Source organism: Cucumis sativus, chromosome 1, assembly GCF_000004075.3.
Source record: "Cucumis sativus cultivar 9930 chromosome 1, Cucumber_9930_V3, whole genome shotgun sequence".
Classification (NCBI taxonomy): Eukaryota; Viridiplantae; Streptophyta; class Magnoliopsida; order Cucurbitales; family Cucurbitaceae; genus Cucumis; species Cucumis sativus.
In genome coordinates, this window is record NC_026655.2 from 5,356,567 (window position 1) to 5,370,857 (window position 14,291).

The window sequence follows — 14,291 nt, forward strand, 5'->3', positions numbered from 1 at the left end:
TAAGTTTTGTTTATGTTATTATACATTATTTTGGATTACGTTGGATTTAGAAGAGTTTGGGATGTATTAAACCTAATAATACGTATATTAATTGTGAATAATGATTGTATACGTTTTGGGAACTTAGTTTGATATAGATGGAAAGAAAAGATTGCTCTTTTACAAGTGCGCAAGCATGCCACGTTCAAACAAAAAGGATGGACATGAAAAAGGATGAAGAAGATTAGAATGAACAAAAAGAAATTAAATTATAATTTAACTATTGAACTAATTACAAGAATTATATAGCTTGCGAGTCAAATCTGAATTTTTAATTCTACTTTTAATCGCTTAATCTGTCTTTCTCTTCTCCAAAAGAGAAAGCGAGAGAGGGAAATGTGGGCCGTGTCATCACTCATCACTGAGTAGCGTAGAGTTATTTATGTGCTTTGGCTGTCACCGCACACTAACCTCATTCACGCGAAAAGATAATCAATACCCAATTCCCCATTGCTCAATTTAGTCTCAAATTTTCTTCTTACTTGCTTTGATCGTTGTTCTATCCTTTGTGTTTCTTGTGTTTCAGTTCATGTAACTTTGAACCATTTTCATCATTTTCCTTTTCTCTCTGCCTTTTTCCCACTTTGTGTGTCCTTTTTGTTCTTCTGAATAATGTAATATGGGGATTTAAGCCTTCTTGCTTTAATCTTTATCTGTTTGGTTGATGTTCATTTCATTGAAACTTCTGTTCTGAAGCCATATGTTTGTGTTTTCAATTATGGGTTCTCGCTAATCTTGCTGTTTCTAGTCGGTGGGACTGTTTTGTCAATGCCCATTTGCTTTTGGTTGGTCTAAAACGCTTAGAATGCAGTTTGGGAAAATGGGTTGTCGTTAATTATTGAAGTCTTACTTTTAAAAGCTGTTAATGCTCTTTTGATCTTTGTATCCAGTTTAGTTATCTTTAGGATGTAAATCCCTCCCACATTACCAAGATCTTCTTAGTTCGTTAGTTCTCGTTCATACTCTCTTGGGTGGAATTAGTTGACTGATACTCAGTAGATTAAAAATACAGTGATTTCAATTAGTTCGTTTTGATCTGAAATGATGAGAGATCGTTAGCGTAGATTAGCTTAATTGCAATGAAACATTCCACCCTTGTTTTTGTAATTGATGTGGAGTCAAGAGCTACGAGGCTCACTCCTTACTAATTCATTTTTTGATTTGTTCATTTGTTGCGGGCATTGATATACCCACCATTCTTTACGAACACTCTTAAAGATGTAAAGTTCTGTTAACTTCATTCAACTTTGTAGCGTTCTTTAAGGTAACTATATGTATTACATTCAATTTTCCAACCTCTTGTTCAATATCTACGAGAATCCAGAGTCCTTTGAATCTCTGTCCATAGGACATCTCGAACTATTAATTATGAAATTTTAACCATCATGTTGGCCTCTCGAGTCCTGTTAACTTGATCGTGGTTTAGCTTACATGTTACCACTTTGATTTGTCTCTTCAATGTTACTTCCACTCTCATACTCTTAATATCTGAAAAGAAAAGGGGGAAAATCCGCTCACAAACCTTCTTGTTCACAAAACATTCCACTCAAAATGGAGGAAACATTTTTTCCATTTCGTGGGATTAAGAATGATATAAGAGGAAGACTTCTGTGCTACAGACAGGATTGGACTGGTGGCTTTCGCACCGGTATCAGGTTTATTTCCTTATGACAAAAGATGATCTCTGCATAAACCTCCATTTTATTGCCTCAGCAAGTTAGAACTATATGTTTATGCGTGAGGTTTGTGTTTGTTAGGATCTTGGCCCCAACAACGTACATATTCTTTGCTTCAGCAATTCCGGTTATATCGTTTGGGGAGCAGCTAGAAAGGAACACGTGTATGGATACTTTTTGGGTTGCTGATATGATTTTTATGATTTTCAAACTTGTCATAGTCTGCTCAGATATGTTTCTCTTTCATGTATGTCATAGATGGGACTCTAACTGCTGTACAAACTCTAGCATCAACAGCACTGTGTGGCATCATCCACTCAGTCTTTGGAGGACAACCTCTGCTCATCCTTGGCGTTGCTGAACCAACTGTTTTGATGTATACGTTCATGTTCGACTTTGCAAAGGACCGAAAGGAACTGGGGCAGGAACTATTCTTAGCCTGGACGGGATGGTATCTGTTTAATTTACTTTACCAGCTGTATAAATAGCAATATAAGAGATACATGTCTGGTGGCAACAAAAAAGCTGATCTTGTATTTTACTTTTCTGTCTTTACTAGGGTGTGTGTATGGACAGCCCTTTTGCTTTTTTTGCTAGCGGTGTTGGGTGCATGCTCCCTGATCAATAGGTTCACACGTGTTGCTGGAGAATTGTTTGGTCTGCTAATTGCCATGCTCTTCATGCAGCAGGCGATACGTGTGAGTAGCTTTGTGACAGTTAGTTGTGATACCTAAACCTCATTGTTAATTAGAAGAAATTGATAGTTGAATGTGTCTTGTGATCTTGATAAGAAATTCCAGCTTCTTGAGGAAGCTCCAAATTTTGTTTCATAACGATTGTCTTGCATTCTGTTCAGAACAACTGCCATAGTCCAATGTACTATTTCCTTGTATAGGGTGTAGTGGAGGAATTCGGCATACCCCAAAGGGAAAATCCTAATCAGGTGTCACTCCAAGCTCCCTGGCGCTTTGGCAATGGAATGTTTGCATTAGTGCTGTCCTTTGGGCTTCTGCTAACTGCCCTAAAAAGCCGCAAGGCTAGATCATGGCGCTATGGAACTGGTACAACCATACTGGCTCTTCTTTTGAAGTAAAAAATATATAACTTAGAAAATGTATGCTACATATACATAAAAATTTGAGGATACTTTTGGATAGTATGTTGTGTTTCTATGATGATTCTGGTATGAACCTGCCTTTTCTTATTTACTTTCCATCATCATGCAAATATTGACTTGATTTAGAATTTTTCTTCTGAAATATGATCTAAAATGTAGGTTGCCTACGTGGCTTTATCGCTGATTATGGAGTTCCACTTATGGTGCTCATATGGACAGCTTTATCTTACATTCCAGTCAACAATGTACCACTTGGGATCCCAAGAAGGCTTTTCAGTCCCAATCCATGGTCTCAGGGTGCATACTCTAATTGGACAGTTATAAAGGTTTGTCATATTTTGCTCATATCTAAGTTTCTGAAAGCAAAGCCATGCACTTATATATCTCCAGTGGCATGTCTTGATAATTACTCTTTTGACTATCCAGGAAATGTTGAGAGTGCCTCCATTGTATATAGTTGGAGCATTCATACCAGCAACCATGATAGCAGTTCTTTACTACTTTGATCACAGTGTTGCATCTCAACTTGCCCAACAGAAAGAGTTTAATTTGAAAAAACCAGCTTCTTATCATTATGATCTTCTTCTCCTAGGTTTCCTTGTAAGCTGTCTCAAGGAAATATCATATTTCCTCTTCTTTCCCCTTTTTACTGCAAATTTCATGGCTCCATAGAGGGTTTTGGCTCCAATAGTTGCTATCTGATGTATTGGGAAAAGTTAACCATCTCAATAGAAACTCTCTCTCTTCTCAGGTTATTCTGTGTGGACTTATTGGCATACCACCTGCCAATGGTGTAATTCCTCAGTCTCCTATGCACACGAAAAGCTTAGCTACCCTCAAACATCAGGTAATACCTTCAAGAGATATCTGATTTTATATGCATTTACTCATTTTCTCTTCGTTCAACTTTGGAAGTATAGAACTTTACATCCAGTAGTCATTATGAACCTCTCTTTCTGAATGTATGTATGCATAATTCATCCCTTTTATTGCTGAGATCTCGGCTTCACTATTTTCTGGCTCATGGGGTGTTGGATTATGTTTGACAATCAACTTTCTTTTCGTATATCTTGACTGCATCTCCTTTCCTCTGAATGTCATGATCAACTTGTGCAATTTCTACGAGTGTAATCACTCTAAAATGTGATGTAATTACACGAGTATAAACTTCTTTGTAACGTGAAATCTAAACAAATTGGTTATGTTTTGTTTCTTTTAAAATAGCTCTTGCGAAGCAAGCTGGTAGCAGCAGCACGACAAAGTTTCCGTAAAAATTCAAATTTAAGTCAGTTTTACCAGAACATGCAAGAGGCATACAACGGGATGCAGACTCCTTTAATTTATCAAAATCCACCAGTTGCGGTAATGATGATCATTTGGAATACACTTTGTGTTGTTCTCACTTTCTTATTTAATCTCACATGTTCTGTCTTCAACAGGGGCTGAAGGAGTTGAAGGATTCCACCATCCAACTAGCTTCAAGAACTGGCTACATTGATGCACCTGTTGATGAAACCGTTTTTGATGTGGACAAAGATATTGATGATCTTCTGCCAGTAGAAGTTAAAGAACAACGTCTCAGCAATTTGCTTCAGGCAGTAATGGTTGGTGGTTGTGTTGCTGCTATGCCTCTTTTAAAGAAGATCCCAACTTCGGTTCTTTGGGGTTACTTTGCTTTCATGGCAATTGAGAGCTTGCCTGGAAATCAATTCTGGGAAAGGATTTTACTGCTTTTCACTGCTCCGAACCGAAGATACAAGTTAGTCAACATTCATATGCACACACTTTATTAATCTTGTTGTCACAACACTTTGAGTATACCCCCGAACTCCCCACCCTCTATCCCTGAAAATATCATGACATAGATAATAAAACAAAATTAAAAACCTCCAGATGGAACACCACAACAATGCATTGATGAACCCCAAGGTAGAATTAACCAAACAGGACATGTCAAAGGAAAACATTTCCATCTATTCTGTCGCTATAATCTATGAAAATGGGACACTGATTTTTTCCATACTATTGTTGTTGACCAAAAGTTTGATCAGTAATTTATTTAATTTTCAGGGTGCTGGAGGAATATCATGCAACCTTTCTAGAAACTGTCCCCTTCAAAACAATTGCCACTTTCACCTTGTTTCAGACAGTATATTTGCTGATGTGTTTTGGTTTAACCTGGATTCCAATTGCTGGTGTTCTTTTTCCATTGTTGATCATGCTTCTTGTCCCTGTGCGGCAGTATTTGCTTCCCAAGTTCTTCAAAGGTGCTCATCTCCAGGACTTGGATGCTGCTGAATATGAGGAAGCTCCTGCAATCGCTTTTAATCCATCATTCGAAGTAAGCAGTCAAAACTCTCTGTTTGTTCTAGTTAAATCTGTTGATCATCTTACTTCAAGTAATGCTTAAGATTATTGGATAAACATGGTTTCATCTCAAAACCAGGCTTTAATAATAAGAGAAGTAATAACTCATGTGTCTTACAATGATCGTGAGGCCTTTTATCTTTTCAGTGTGAAATACTATAGTTCTTCAAAATGGTGCTTCTTTAGGTTCATTAGTTTTGGATCGGATCCCAAATTATTTTTATTAAATACCCATTTGGATTTCATGGACTCAGTTTGAGGTGTCATCTTAAACTTAATTGGCGATGAGTAGAGTAACAGTATCTTATCAAACTTGTGAGGCTGCTCCATTGTTTCAATGTGAGATCCTTGACAGAGATGTCCTCATATCTAAAAGTCTGAATAACACTGCGAAGTTTTAACATAGAAGCACATAATCATCCTGTTAAATAGTAGTGTATGTGGAGCAAAAACAATCACTTCATTCCATTCCATTTTTTATCATATGAAAGGATGTCTGAACTCAATATAATGTTTCTCCTCTTTGTTACTTTTCAGGATCGAATGGGAAGAACTCCCAATATTGATGATGGTGAAATACTTGACGAGATGATCACAAGAAGCCGTGGCGAGATTCGACGTACGCCAAGTTCAAAAGTGACAAGCTCATCCCCAACTACTCTAGAGGGCATCAAATCAATCTATAGTCCACAGATACCACAGAAACTTTATAGTCCAAGAATCAATGAGCTGAGAAGGGAGAGAAGTTCTTTATCTCCTGGAAAAGGACTTGATTTCAAGCTAAATGGCAGTCCTAGTCCTAGTGAAGAGCCAGGGCCAGGACCTTCTTTTAGAAATTAGCATTTGTAAGTGGTACTTTTTTTTCTTAGTTTTCATATTGTTGTTAATTGTGTTCGAGAGGCCTTTTAGCGTTGCTTTGTTGCAGATAAGTGTCAGTTCTTATGGGTATTTTCTCCCCCCCTTTTTTTTCTTTTTTTAAATAAAACTAAGGAAGAACATAAATATATTGTTTATGTAGCTTTGTTATATAGAAAGTATCTGAATGTTTAAAAAAGGTGTTTATCTTATGATGTTATTTTCTTCCATTATTATTAGCTTTGTTCCCCTCATTTGATCATGTGATTTGTGCATTCTTCAATTTAAGAAAAGCAGATATATGTTATAATAAAGGTTAAATTATGCGAATAGCTCTACAAGTCGTTGTATGTTTTAATATTATTGAAATGGCTAAAAGAAACTTTGAAGAGTTCGTCCTTCGTTCAAACAATTAACAATTAATGAAAGAAAAGGTGAAATGACAGTCTTGAAAACATCTTTGTTGTTTTCTTGGCCAACATGTATGTGGAGTGAGTGGTTTTTAAAATAATATTCTCGACAAAAATTAGGTCCAGCAATGGCTTAAAATATATATTATTATAGTTACGAACCGAAAAGTTTAAACAACAAGTCGATATTTTGAATATAAATGAGTGTGTACAACATTATTTCTAGCCGATTGTTTTCTAAGATTATCGTTTTTAGTTGATTGCTCTGGAAAAAGAATTAAAATTTAATAGAAAGAATAATAAAAATGGAGAAAGAAAACACAATTCTCCCCCACAAAAAACATTATTATAATTGAATTTTTACTTCGTATTATGAATTGACTAGACATTCATCCATGATAATTACAATTAAACATCAAGATCGATGTCAATTTAAAAAATGGGATTCTTGAAATTAACAATGAAAAACAAAAGTGGTATCGAATCTATGTGAATTTAAAATTTGGAATAATGGGTTTTGATTACATTTTGATACGAATGGACAAGTTGTATATAAAGCCAAAGCCAAAGCCAAAATGGTTTCACACTCCAATTTCCACTCTTTCATTATTTATACTTTAAATCCCATAGTTCGCTGCCCAAAGCTGAGTGATAAAGTAAAAACAATTTGCCTCTAAGTGCTTTTGTTTTCCTTCACTTTTTAAGTTTCAAAATTTTACATTTTTAGATTTTTTCCGTATATCCTCCATCCTTAGAATTAATTTTTTAATAATTTTTATTATGTTAAAATTACCAATTTATCAATGATATGAAAATTAAGCTAAAAGAAAGTCACCTATTTAATGAAATGTTTCCAAGTATGGCCTCACACCCATGAACCATACAATCATTTTGTTCAACATAATGCATTCAACTGTATCTTTTAACCAAAAACCTTCCCGGAAACAACCACTACTCTACTACACAACTTTGATTTAAAGAACACATTTTATAATATATTATAAAATTATATGTCGATATTATATCAAAATGTAAAAATCGATAATTTAATGAAAGCACTTGTCTCCATTAACCCCTACATAGATCTACCGATGTACATATGCTATTTTCTTTATTTTCATAGAAAATATAGTCAATAATGGTGGACTAAAAATACTTAGAAGCAACTCGGAACATTACTTATCTTGTGTAATCCTTCAATTTAATCAAATTTATCGTGAGACAAATAATTTTTTGTTTTGTTTTTTATATAATATTTTAATTATTTATTTGATTCGAGAAAAAAAAAAAAAAAGACACGAACATGGCTATATCATAGATACACTCAAGTATTGCCCTTTACTCCCTCACTATAGTAACATGGTATGTGTCATCTCCCAAAGAAAAGGGAAGAAAAAGAAGGTTACATGTGTTATGTTTTCTATGAACATATATTTTCAAGGTTGCATGAGTTTAAGAATTATTTCCTTCTTATTGTTTGTCTTTTAAGTACGAGGTGGGGATTAAGAAAGGCTAAAAATTAAATAGCCTCAAATACAGGTCATATATTATAACCAAATTAAGTAACTTGTAATCATAGCTGTGAATCATTAATTCACCTTATTAATCTTTTTGTTATTGGAGAAATTAATTAGATAAAACCACCACATGTGAGGATGTGTGTATATATATATATATACATTCTTACATGTAGAATATTTAAGTGTTGTTATGATTTATGAGACCGTTGTCGTTGTAAGAAAACAAATGGTCCAATTCTTTTACGGGTCAATTCCACACTGCGTGGTACCTTACCATTATTAATTTAGGTACATACAACCATATTAGTTAGCATAATGCTTTTACTATTAAACTTAGGACTAAAAGTTCGACTATCTTATCCCACAAATTGTTTTTTCTATTAAAAAAATATTTTAGGCCATGTAATACAACCGCTTTTAAATTGAAAACTTGGTTTGGAGTAACCTTTAAAATGCTAAAAAAAATTAAAGTTAAAAAGCATTTTAATTTGAACCCTTAAAAGGTCGAAAATCATAAATCTTTCTAATTAACTAAAAGAAAAAAGAAGAAGTTGATGAATATTCCGAACCATCGCAATAATGATGAAGAAGCAAAAAGATAACCCAAATACCTTTGCTTGCACAATAGTGAAACCGAAATAGTCCCCACCCCACCAAAACGAGTCCAATATAAAAATCTTCAAACCACATCACGGGCTTCTCTTAGAAATTACCAAACTTACTTTGAATCTGTATTCAATGATGTTAATGGAAGTAGTAGGCACTACAGACTTACAGTACTAAAGATTTTCTTAACATTTAGGGCATAGGTGAATCGTGTGGTTATTGCTAGTGAATTGAAATGGGCACAAGACTGTCTAGAAGGAATGAAGATGACTTTATCCACAAAGAATAAAAAGTCATCCTGAAGCACAGAAATAGTACAAAACTGAAATTAAACAAAACCCGTAACAGTTTGTTTTCTACAAGAGGAGATTGCATTGCAACTACAAACAAATCTTTGATGGATTTTTTTTTTTTTTCCGACATGGATAGCAACTACCAACTTACCGAGGCAAAATTTCATGGGGGGTTTTTTAAGCTGTCTTCGGCTTAGCTTTGATGCGCTTAACCCTCGAATAGAGGAAAACCCCAGCAAGAGCTATTCCAGTGCCTGTATTAAATCCAAGAACAAGTAATGTAAGGCAACAAGGAGTATTTTGACAGACATATTCATAAACAGAGAAGATTGAGGGAAATTAATATTACCAATAGAGTTGATTGGAGAAACAGGTGTTTGGAAGAAGATAACGGAGCTCACGATGACCACAACACGCTTTACACAATTGCCTACCGAGTGGGTAACGGGCGATACTCTTTGCAATATCATGTAAGAAACCTGTAAAAGTTACCCCCCCAATGGCGGTCAGTGAAAACTTATCATTATGCCATCTTTAGACCAGAATACACTAAATGTTCCCAGCAGCGCGCTCCAAATTGTCTAAATATTGCAGAGAACTACAACATATATTCCTTTTATGAAAATATTAGATATTTTCTTAAATTTCCAAAGTTATATTAAAAGACAGATAGTAAAACTAAAAAATAAAAGGTCAAAATGCAATCTAAATTCACTAGTGAAATTAGAAATCTTACCTGTTGGTAAGCATGGAAACAAAGGGCAGCTAGAAGAGACCTAGTGTATAGTTGATTCATGTTCAATCCCTGGAATGACAAAAATTACATTGAATATCAAGATATAAAACTAAAGGAAACCTCGACTGAAGTTTGCTTATTGAATTACTCACAGCTGATTGAATGTATGCAGGAGTGAACTTGACACCTTCCATGAAGATGGCCACAGGGGTTAGTAAGAAAAAGGACATGACTGTTATAATTGAAAAGAGGGTGATGTTGTCCATCGAATCCTGTTTCAAGAACAAAATGTTGTTACTTTAACCATTCCCTAACGCAAATACAGAAATTTGCTATGAACAATATTTTCTCCTCTATTGGTTGAAGAAGAACAGGAGTTCCAAATCGATACAACAGCTAACAGAAGCACAGATAATCATAAACATAAAGATGTATCTGTAGTGCTTACCTCTTTTTTCACCATGACCTTTTTGCTAAGAACATTACGAGATTGATTGGTCACATTAGATGCCATTGCGCTCGAAAATCCGGCCCTTTTACAAGAAATATGATATATTAGAAAAGTAATCCATATTTCAATAATCTACTTAAAAAGTAGACATGACTATAGATATGCTAAAACACTCATCTTACCAGTTGAAGGAGGCCTCAGTGGCAGATGCCAATGCAACACCACCAACGATTGGCAGAAGGGATAAAATGACCCATGGAGTAGGAGTCTGACACAAATACAAATGTCAGAGTTAAGACACTACCAACAATAGCCTTAAGGGATGCAACAACACCAGCGTTTTTCTCATGATTTTAACAGGTTAATTCTTGGCTCAAGCATAAAAACCACTAGAACATTTAATCACTGAAATTCAGGGCTAACAATGTTCTAATTTGGCCAAGAATACAAGCACGTGGTACAAAAATAAATAATTAATCAAGGAGTGACAGCGTATAAGAATACCTCTCCAAGAAACATTGCTGACAGGACAACTGAAAAAAATGGCTCCATGGCTTTGATTGTGTGAGTGAACGATACTGCCACTTTCCCAAGACTCATATTTGTGAAAAGATTTCCCAATGTGTGAACAATTGCCAACGGCAGAATAGCAGCAAGCTGTTCAGGTTTAAAGAAATCAAAACCTTATAACAAAAAAAATTGAATACGAAACAGTTACCTCAATGAAACTTCATTAGTCCAAACAAGTTTCACGTCAACCAGGTTTCTAAAACCTGAAAGGGGGGAAAATTACTGATTACCTGAGCACCACTAATCTTTGGTTTTTTGTAGAGATTAAGTCCCCACATGAGGAGAACAAGTACAGTGCCCACAGCAAATTGAACTCCGGTGACAGTTACAGGGAATGGATACACTTTGAGAACCTGTGAGCAAGTAGAGTCAGGTCATCCATTATCAGCGTTCTCAACTCCAAAAGAAGCTACCATTTCAGTTCACGTTGATCAATACATAGCAAGTTGAGAGTTGGAAGTTGAAATAAAAGAGTATGTAAAACAGTTGCAGGAAATATTGAAGGAGCAATTTACTGAATCAGACACCAAAGATCAATTCTGAAGTCTGCTGATTGTTAGTATTTGCAGCGGGAAAATTGCTGTGAAGGTTATAATACGACTTTCAAGAATCAACAAACGAGCAAGAGCTTAATCATACCTAATCGTTCGTCCTCTTTTTGTCTCTCATAAAAAAATAATAAAAAAGAAAAGAAAAGAGACCTTCACTTGAAATATCATATTCATACGGATCTACTAAGACAGTTTGATCTTACATCTTCATGAGAACAACTCTTAATCTACCTCGTTGAAGTATGAAATTATCGGAAATGAACGGGAAAAATTGGCGTCGATATCTTATAAGAAAAACTCCTAGATAAATCCTCGTACAAGAATGTTCATCTAGAGAAATACTGAATATAATAAAAGAAACACATGTAACAACATGCTCGTGCGTATATGATTGATTATGAAGATAATTTAACCATAAGAATAACTTTCTTTTTTCGCTAAAAGATCCACATACGGAACATAATCGATGCTCGGTTTCTCGTTGTACAGGCATTTCATGCAAATCGATCAAAATAACCACGAAATTCCAACAACCGTACCATACATAATCCACAAACACCGTAAAATTTCAAAGAAGAAGAAGAATAAGACACCTAACCTGCTTATTGTAGATGTTAAAGTAGATGTTGAAAAGGTACCATAAGCCAAACAACAACCCGAGCTCCAACGTTTTCATTAAGCTTCCGCCATCACTCGCAGACTCTTCTGAGCTATCCGGCACCGCAGTAGCCTGAACCTTGAAGTGACTCGCATCGGAATCCGAAGCAAGCGAGGGTACACCACTCCATGGCCGGAGTTTGGATGACGAAAAAGGAGATGAAGAGAGAGTCCAAGATCGGCGGGGCCAAGAGGAAGGGATGCCAACATTGTTAAGGTCTCCAAGATCTCTGGAATTTGTGGAAGACGAAGAAGATAACCGAATTGAGTTGGAGGGAGAAGTGAAGGAGGAAGTATGAGGCCGGCGAGGCTTGAGAAGAGGAAGAGAAGAGGAGAAGGTGAACGCAGAGCTCTGCATTTCGAAGGATTGAGCTCGAGATCTGAGATCGGAGAAGAGAACGAAGCAAAAGAGAAAGGCCTCGGAGCGTCCGCCGAGGAGAAAAGGTTGGTGAAGGAAGAAGCAGTGGTTGGTGGCGCAATGCAAATTGCAAGAAATAGAATGAAGAACTAGAAAGGACGCTTAAAATTGGGGAATTAACTAGTCAAAATTTAACACCTAATGACGGATATTCTAAAGCTTTTTATTTCTTCATTAATATATATTTTATTTTCAAATAAATACAAAATATAAACAAAAATTACTTATCACTAACTAAACTATGTTTGTTTTAATTTTAATTTAGTAAAAGATTTGAAGTTTTATATGGTTTGGGAAAAATATGATTTTTTATCCCTAAGTTGTGATTAATAGGTTGAAAATGAAGGACTAATTATGTTTTATTTTCTATTTTTGAAAATTAATTATTTTTTTGGTAGTTTTTTTTTTTCAAATTCATTAAAAACGCATCTGATTTTTGTAAGAACAAAATTTATAAAACCTACGGTGTAATAATAATATAAGCAAAAGAAATTATTTAATTTCAAAAATAGTGATTTGAAAAATAAATAATAATAATAATAATATATTTATGTACCGGTGCTATGCATCTGTCCAAATTCATCCTCAGTGGTGGCTGCGGGAGAAATTTTTTAAAATGTAAATTACTTTTTAGTTTTCAAAAGATTGTCCTAAAGTGAGAGTAATTACTTCTAATTTAATTATTTTAAATAAGAATTAAAAGGAAAAATAAAACTAATAATGATTTTTCTCATTCTGTTCCTTATATTTTAAAAATATTGTTTTAATTTTCTACACTTTGTAATGTTTCCATTTTTGTTTATTTTGGTTACATGGTTTTGAATAACCATCTTAGTCCTTTATTATTATTTTTTTATTTCATTTTAGGAAGTTGATTTTAATTTTGAAGATGGAAAATGCATTGAAATTAAAAATATTAGATTGAAATTAATCGAAATTAAAAGTATAAAAAATGAAAAGTTTAAGAAAGTGTCTGAGGTGAGTTATTATAGTTGGATTTAATATAGGTCCAGACGCACGAGTTTCCTCAACTTTATCATTTTTATATAATATGTATAAGAAAAGCTAATTGATGTTTAATATTTATAGGTGGTTTAGTGAAAAATTGTGTTTGACCCTTCCGATATGAGTTTAAGTCTTATCTATATAATATTGAGATTTTGAAATAGCTAATTGCGTGTTACAAAATTGTATTTACTACAACAAAAAATGATTATTGTTAAATAGTCTCGTAAAACCTAAAGAGTATTTAAACTAAATCCAATAATTTCATGAAAAAATAAGATGGGTAGTTGCAAATAAAATAATTAGATTCAAAATATTAACATATGTAACACAAATTTAAAAAGATTATAAATATAGTAAAATATGTAAAGTTTATCTAATGTTGTTATTTTTAACGTTTTTCGTTTCTCTTAAATGTTGTGATATACTTAATTGTTATTCATCAAATAATGCTCGCTATCAGTTGCAATATGTTTGTGGGTAATGACTTCTCTTACTCATCTTTCTTTATGCCAATTTTGTCTGTTGTTTTTTATATATATATAATGGGGAAATGAAGAATGGATTGGACAACATACAATGATATATATTGGTTTATTATTGTTGTTAAAAAAACATTCCTAAAATTAATTATAAATTGATTGATATATTGACTGGTACTTAAAAATAATTGCAAAACATATTGCTTATAAGGCTAATAATTAATAATTAAGTATGTAGTAACATATTTTTAAAGAACTATGAATATGACAAAGTTTATCATTGATAGAATCCTTTTAATATTAAAAGACTAAATTTAAAATTTTGTTATATATCTACTAATACTTTAGGCTCGTTTGCTACATATGATTGATCTTTATTCTAAACAAAAGATATACATGCACCGTAATAAAAGTAATAGTTTATTAAGAGTGTATTTATCTCCTTAATTACATTTGATTTTCATTTATTTTTTCAATCGAAACCAATACTCGATAAGTTGAATTCGATACAAACCAAACCATTAGACTGGTTTAGTTT

At 33.9% G+C, this 14,291-nt stretch overlaps 2 protein-coding genes across 2 annotated transcripts; one reads left to right on the forward strand and one right to left on the reverse strand.

The window, feature by feature from the left end:
• The first annotated feature begins 367 nt into the window (after positions 1–367).
• On the forward strand, positions 368–6,274 carry LOC101203606 (boron transporter 1). The gene is made up of 12 exons (XM_004152431.3): positions 368–1,694; positions 1,797–1,879; positions 1,974–2,166; positions 2,275–2,413; positions 2,611–2,776; positions 2,992–3,158; positions 3,259–3,432; positions 3,584–3,679; positions 4,057–4,194; positions 4,272–4,591; positions 4,903–5,173; positions 5,737–6,274. The coding sequence occupies exons 1-12, from the start codon at positions 1,591–1,593 to the stop codon at positions 6,037–6,039; spliced, it is 2,154 nt and encodes a 717-aa protein (XP_004152479.1). The 5' UTR covers positions 368–1,590; the 3' UTR covers positions 6,040–6,274.
• A 2,419-nt stretch (positions 6,275–8,693) lies between these two features.
• On the reverse strand, positions 8,694–12,354 carry LOC101203848 (triose phosphate/phosphate translocator, non-green plastid, chloroplastic). The gene is made up of 9 exons (XM_004152432.3): positions 11,790–12,354; positions 10,871–10,993; positions 10,575–10,727; positions 10,253–10,338; positions 10,068–10,152; positions 9,772–9,891; positions 9,620–9,688; positions 9,233–9,362; positions 8,694–9,137 (listed from the first exon to the last, which is right to left on the reverse strand). Exons 1-9 carry the CDS (start codon positions 12,204–12,206, stop codon positions 9,061–9,063), a joined length of 1,260 nt encoding a protein of 419 aa, XP_004152480.1. The 5' UTR covers positions 12,207–12,354; the 3' UTR covers positions 8,694–9,060.
• Positions 12,355–14,291: the final 1,937 nt, after the last annotated feature.

Coding starts and splice junctions, on each gene's coding strand:
- LOC101203606 (XM_004152431.3), top strand. CDS start 1,591: ATGGAGGAAACATTTTTTCCATTTCGTGGGATTAAGAATGATATAAGA. Junction 4,195..4,271: donor ATCAAAATCCACCAGTTGCG/GTAATGATGATC, acceptor TGTCTTCAACAG/GGGCTGAAGGAGTTGAAGGA. Junction 5,174..5,736: donor CTTTTAATCCATCATTCGAA/GTAAGCAGTCAA, acceptor GTTACTTTTCAG/GATCGAATGGGAAGAACTCC.
- LOC101203848 (XM_004152432.3), bottom strand. CDS start 12,206: ATGCAGAGCTCTGCGTTCACCTTCTCCTCTTCTCTTCCTCTTCTCAAG. Junction 10,728..10,870: donor CAAAGATTAGTGGTGCTCAG/GTAATCAGTAAT, acceptor AAACCTGAACAG/CTTGCTGCTATTCTGCCGTT. Junction 9,892..10,067: donor AGGTCATGGTGAAAAAAGAG/GTAAGCACTACA, acceptor TTCTTGAAACAG/GATTCGATGGACAACATCAC.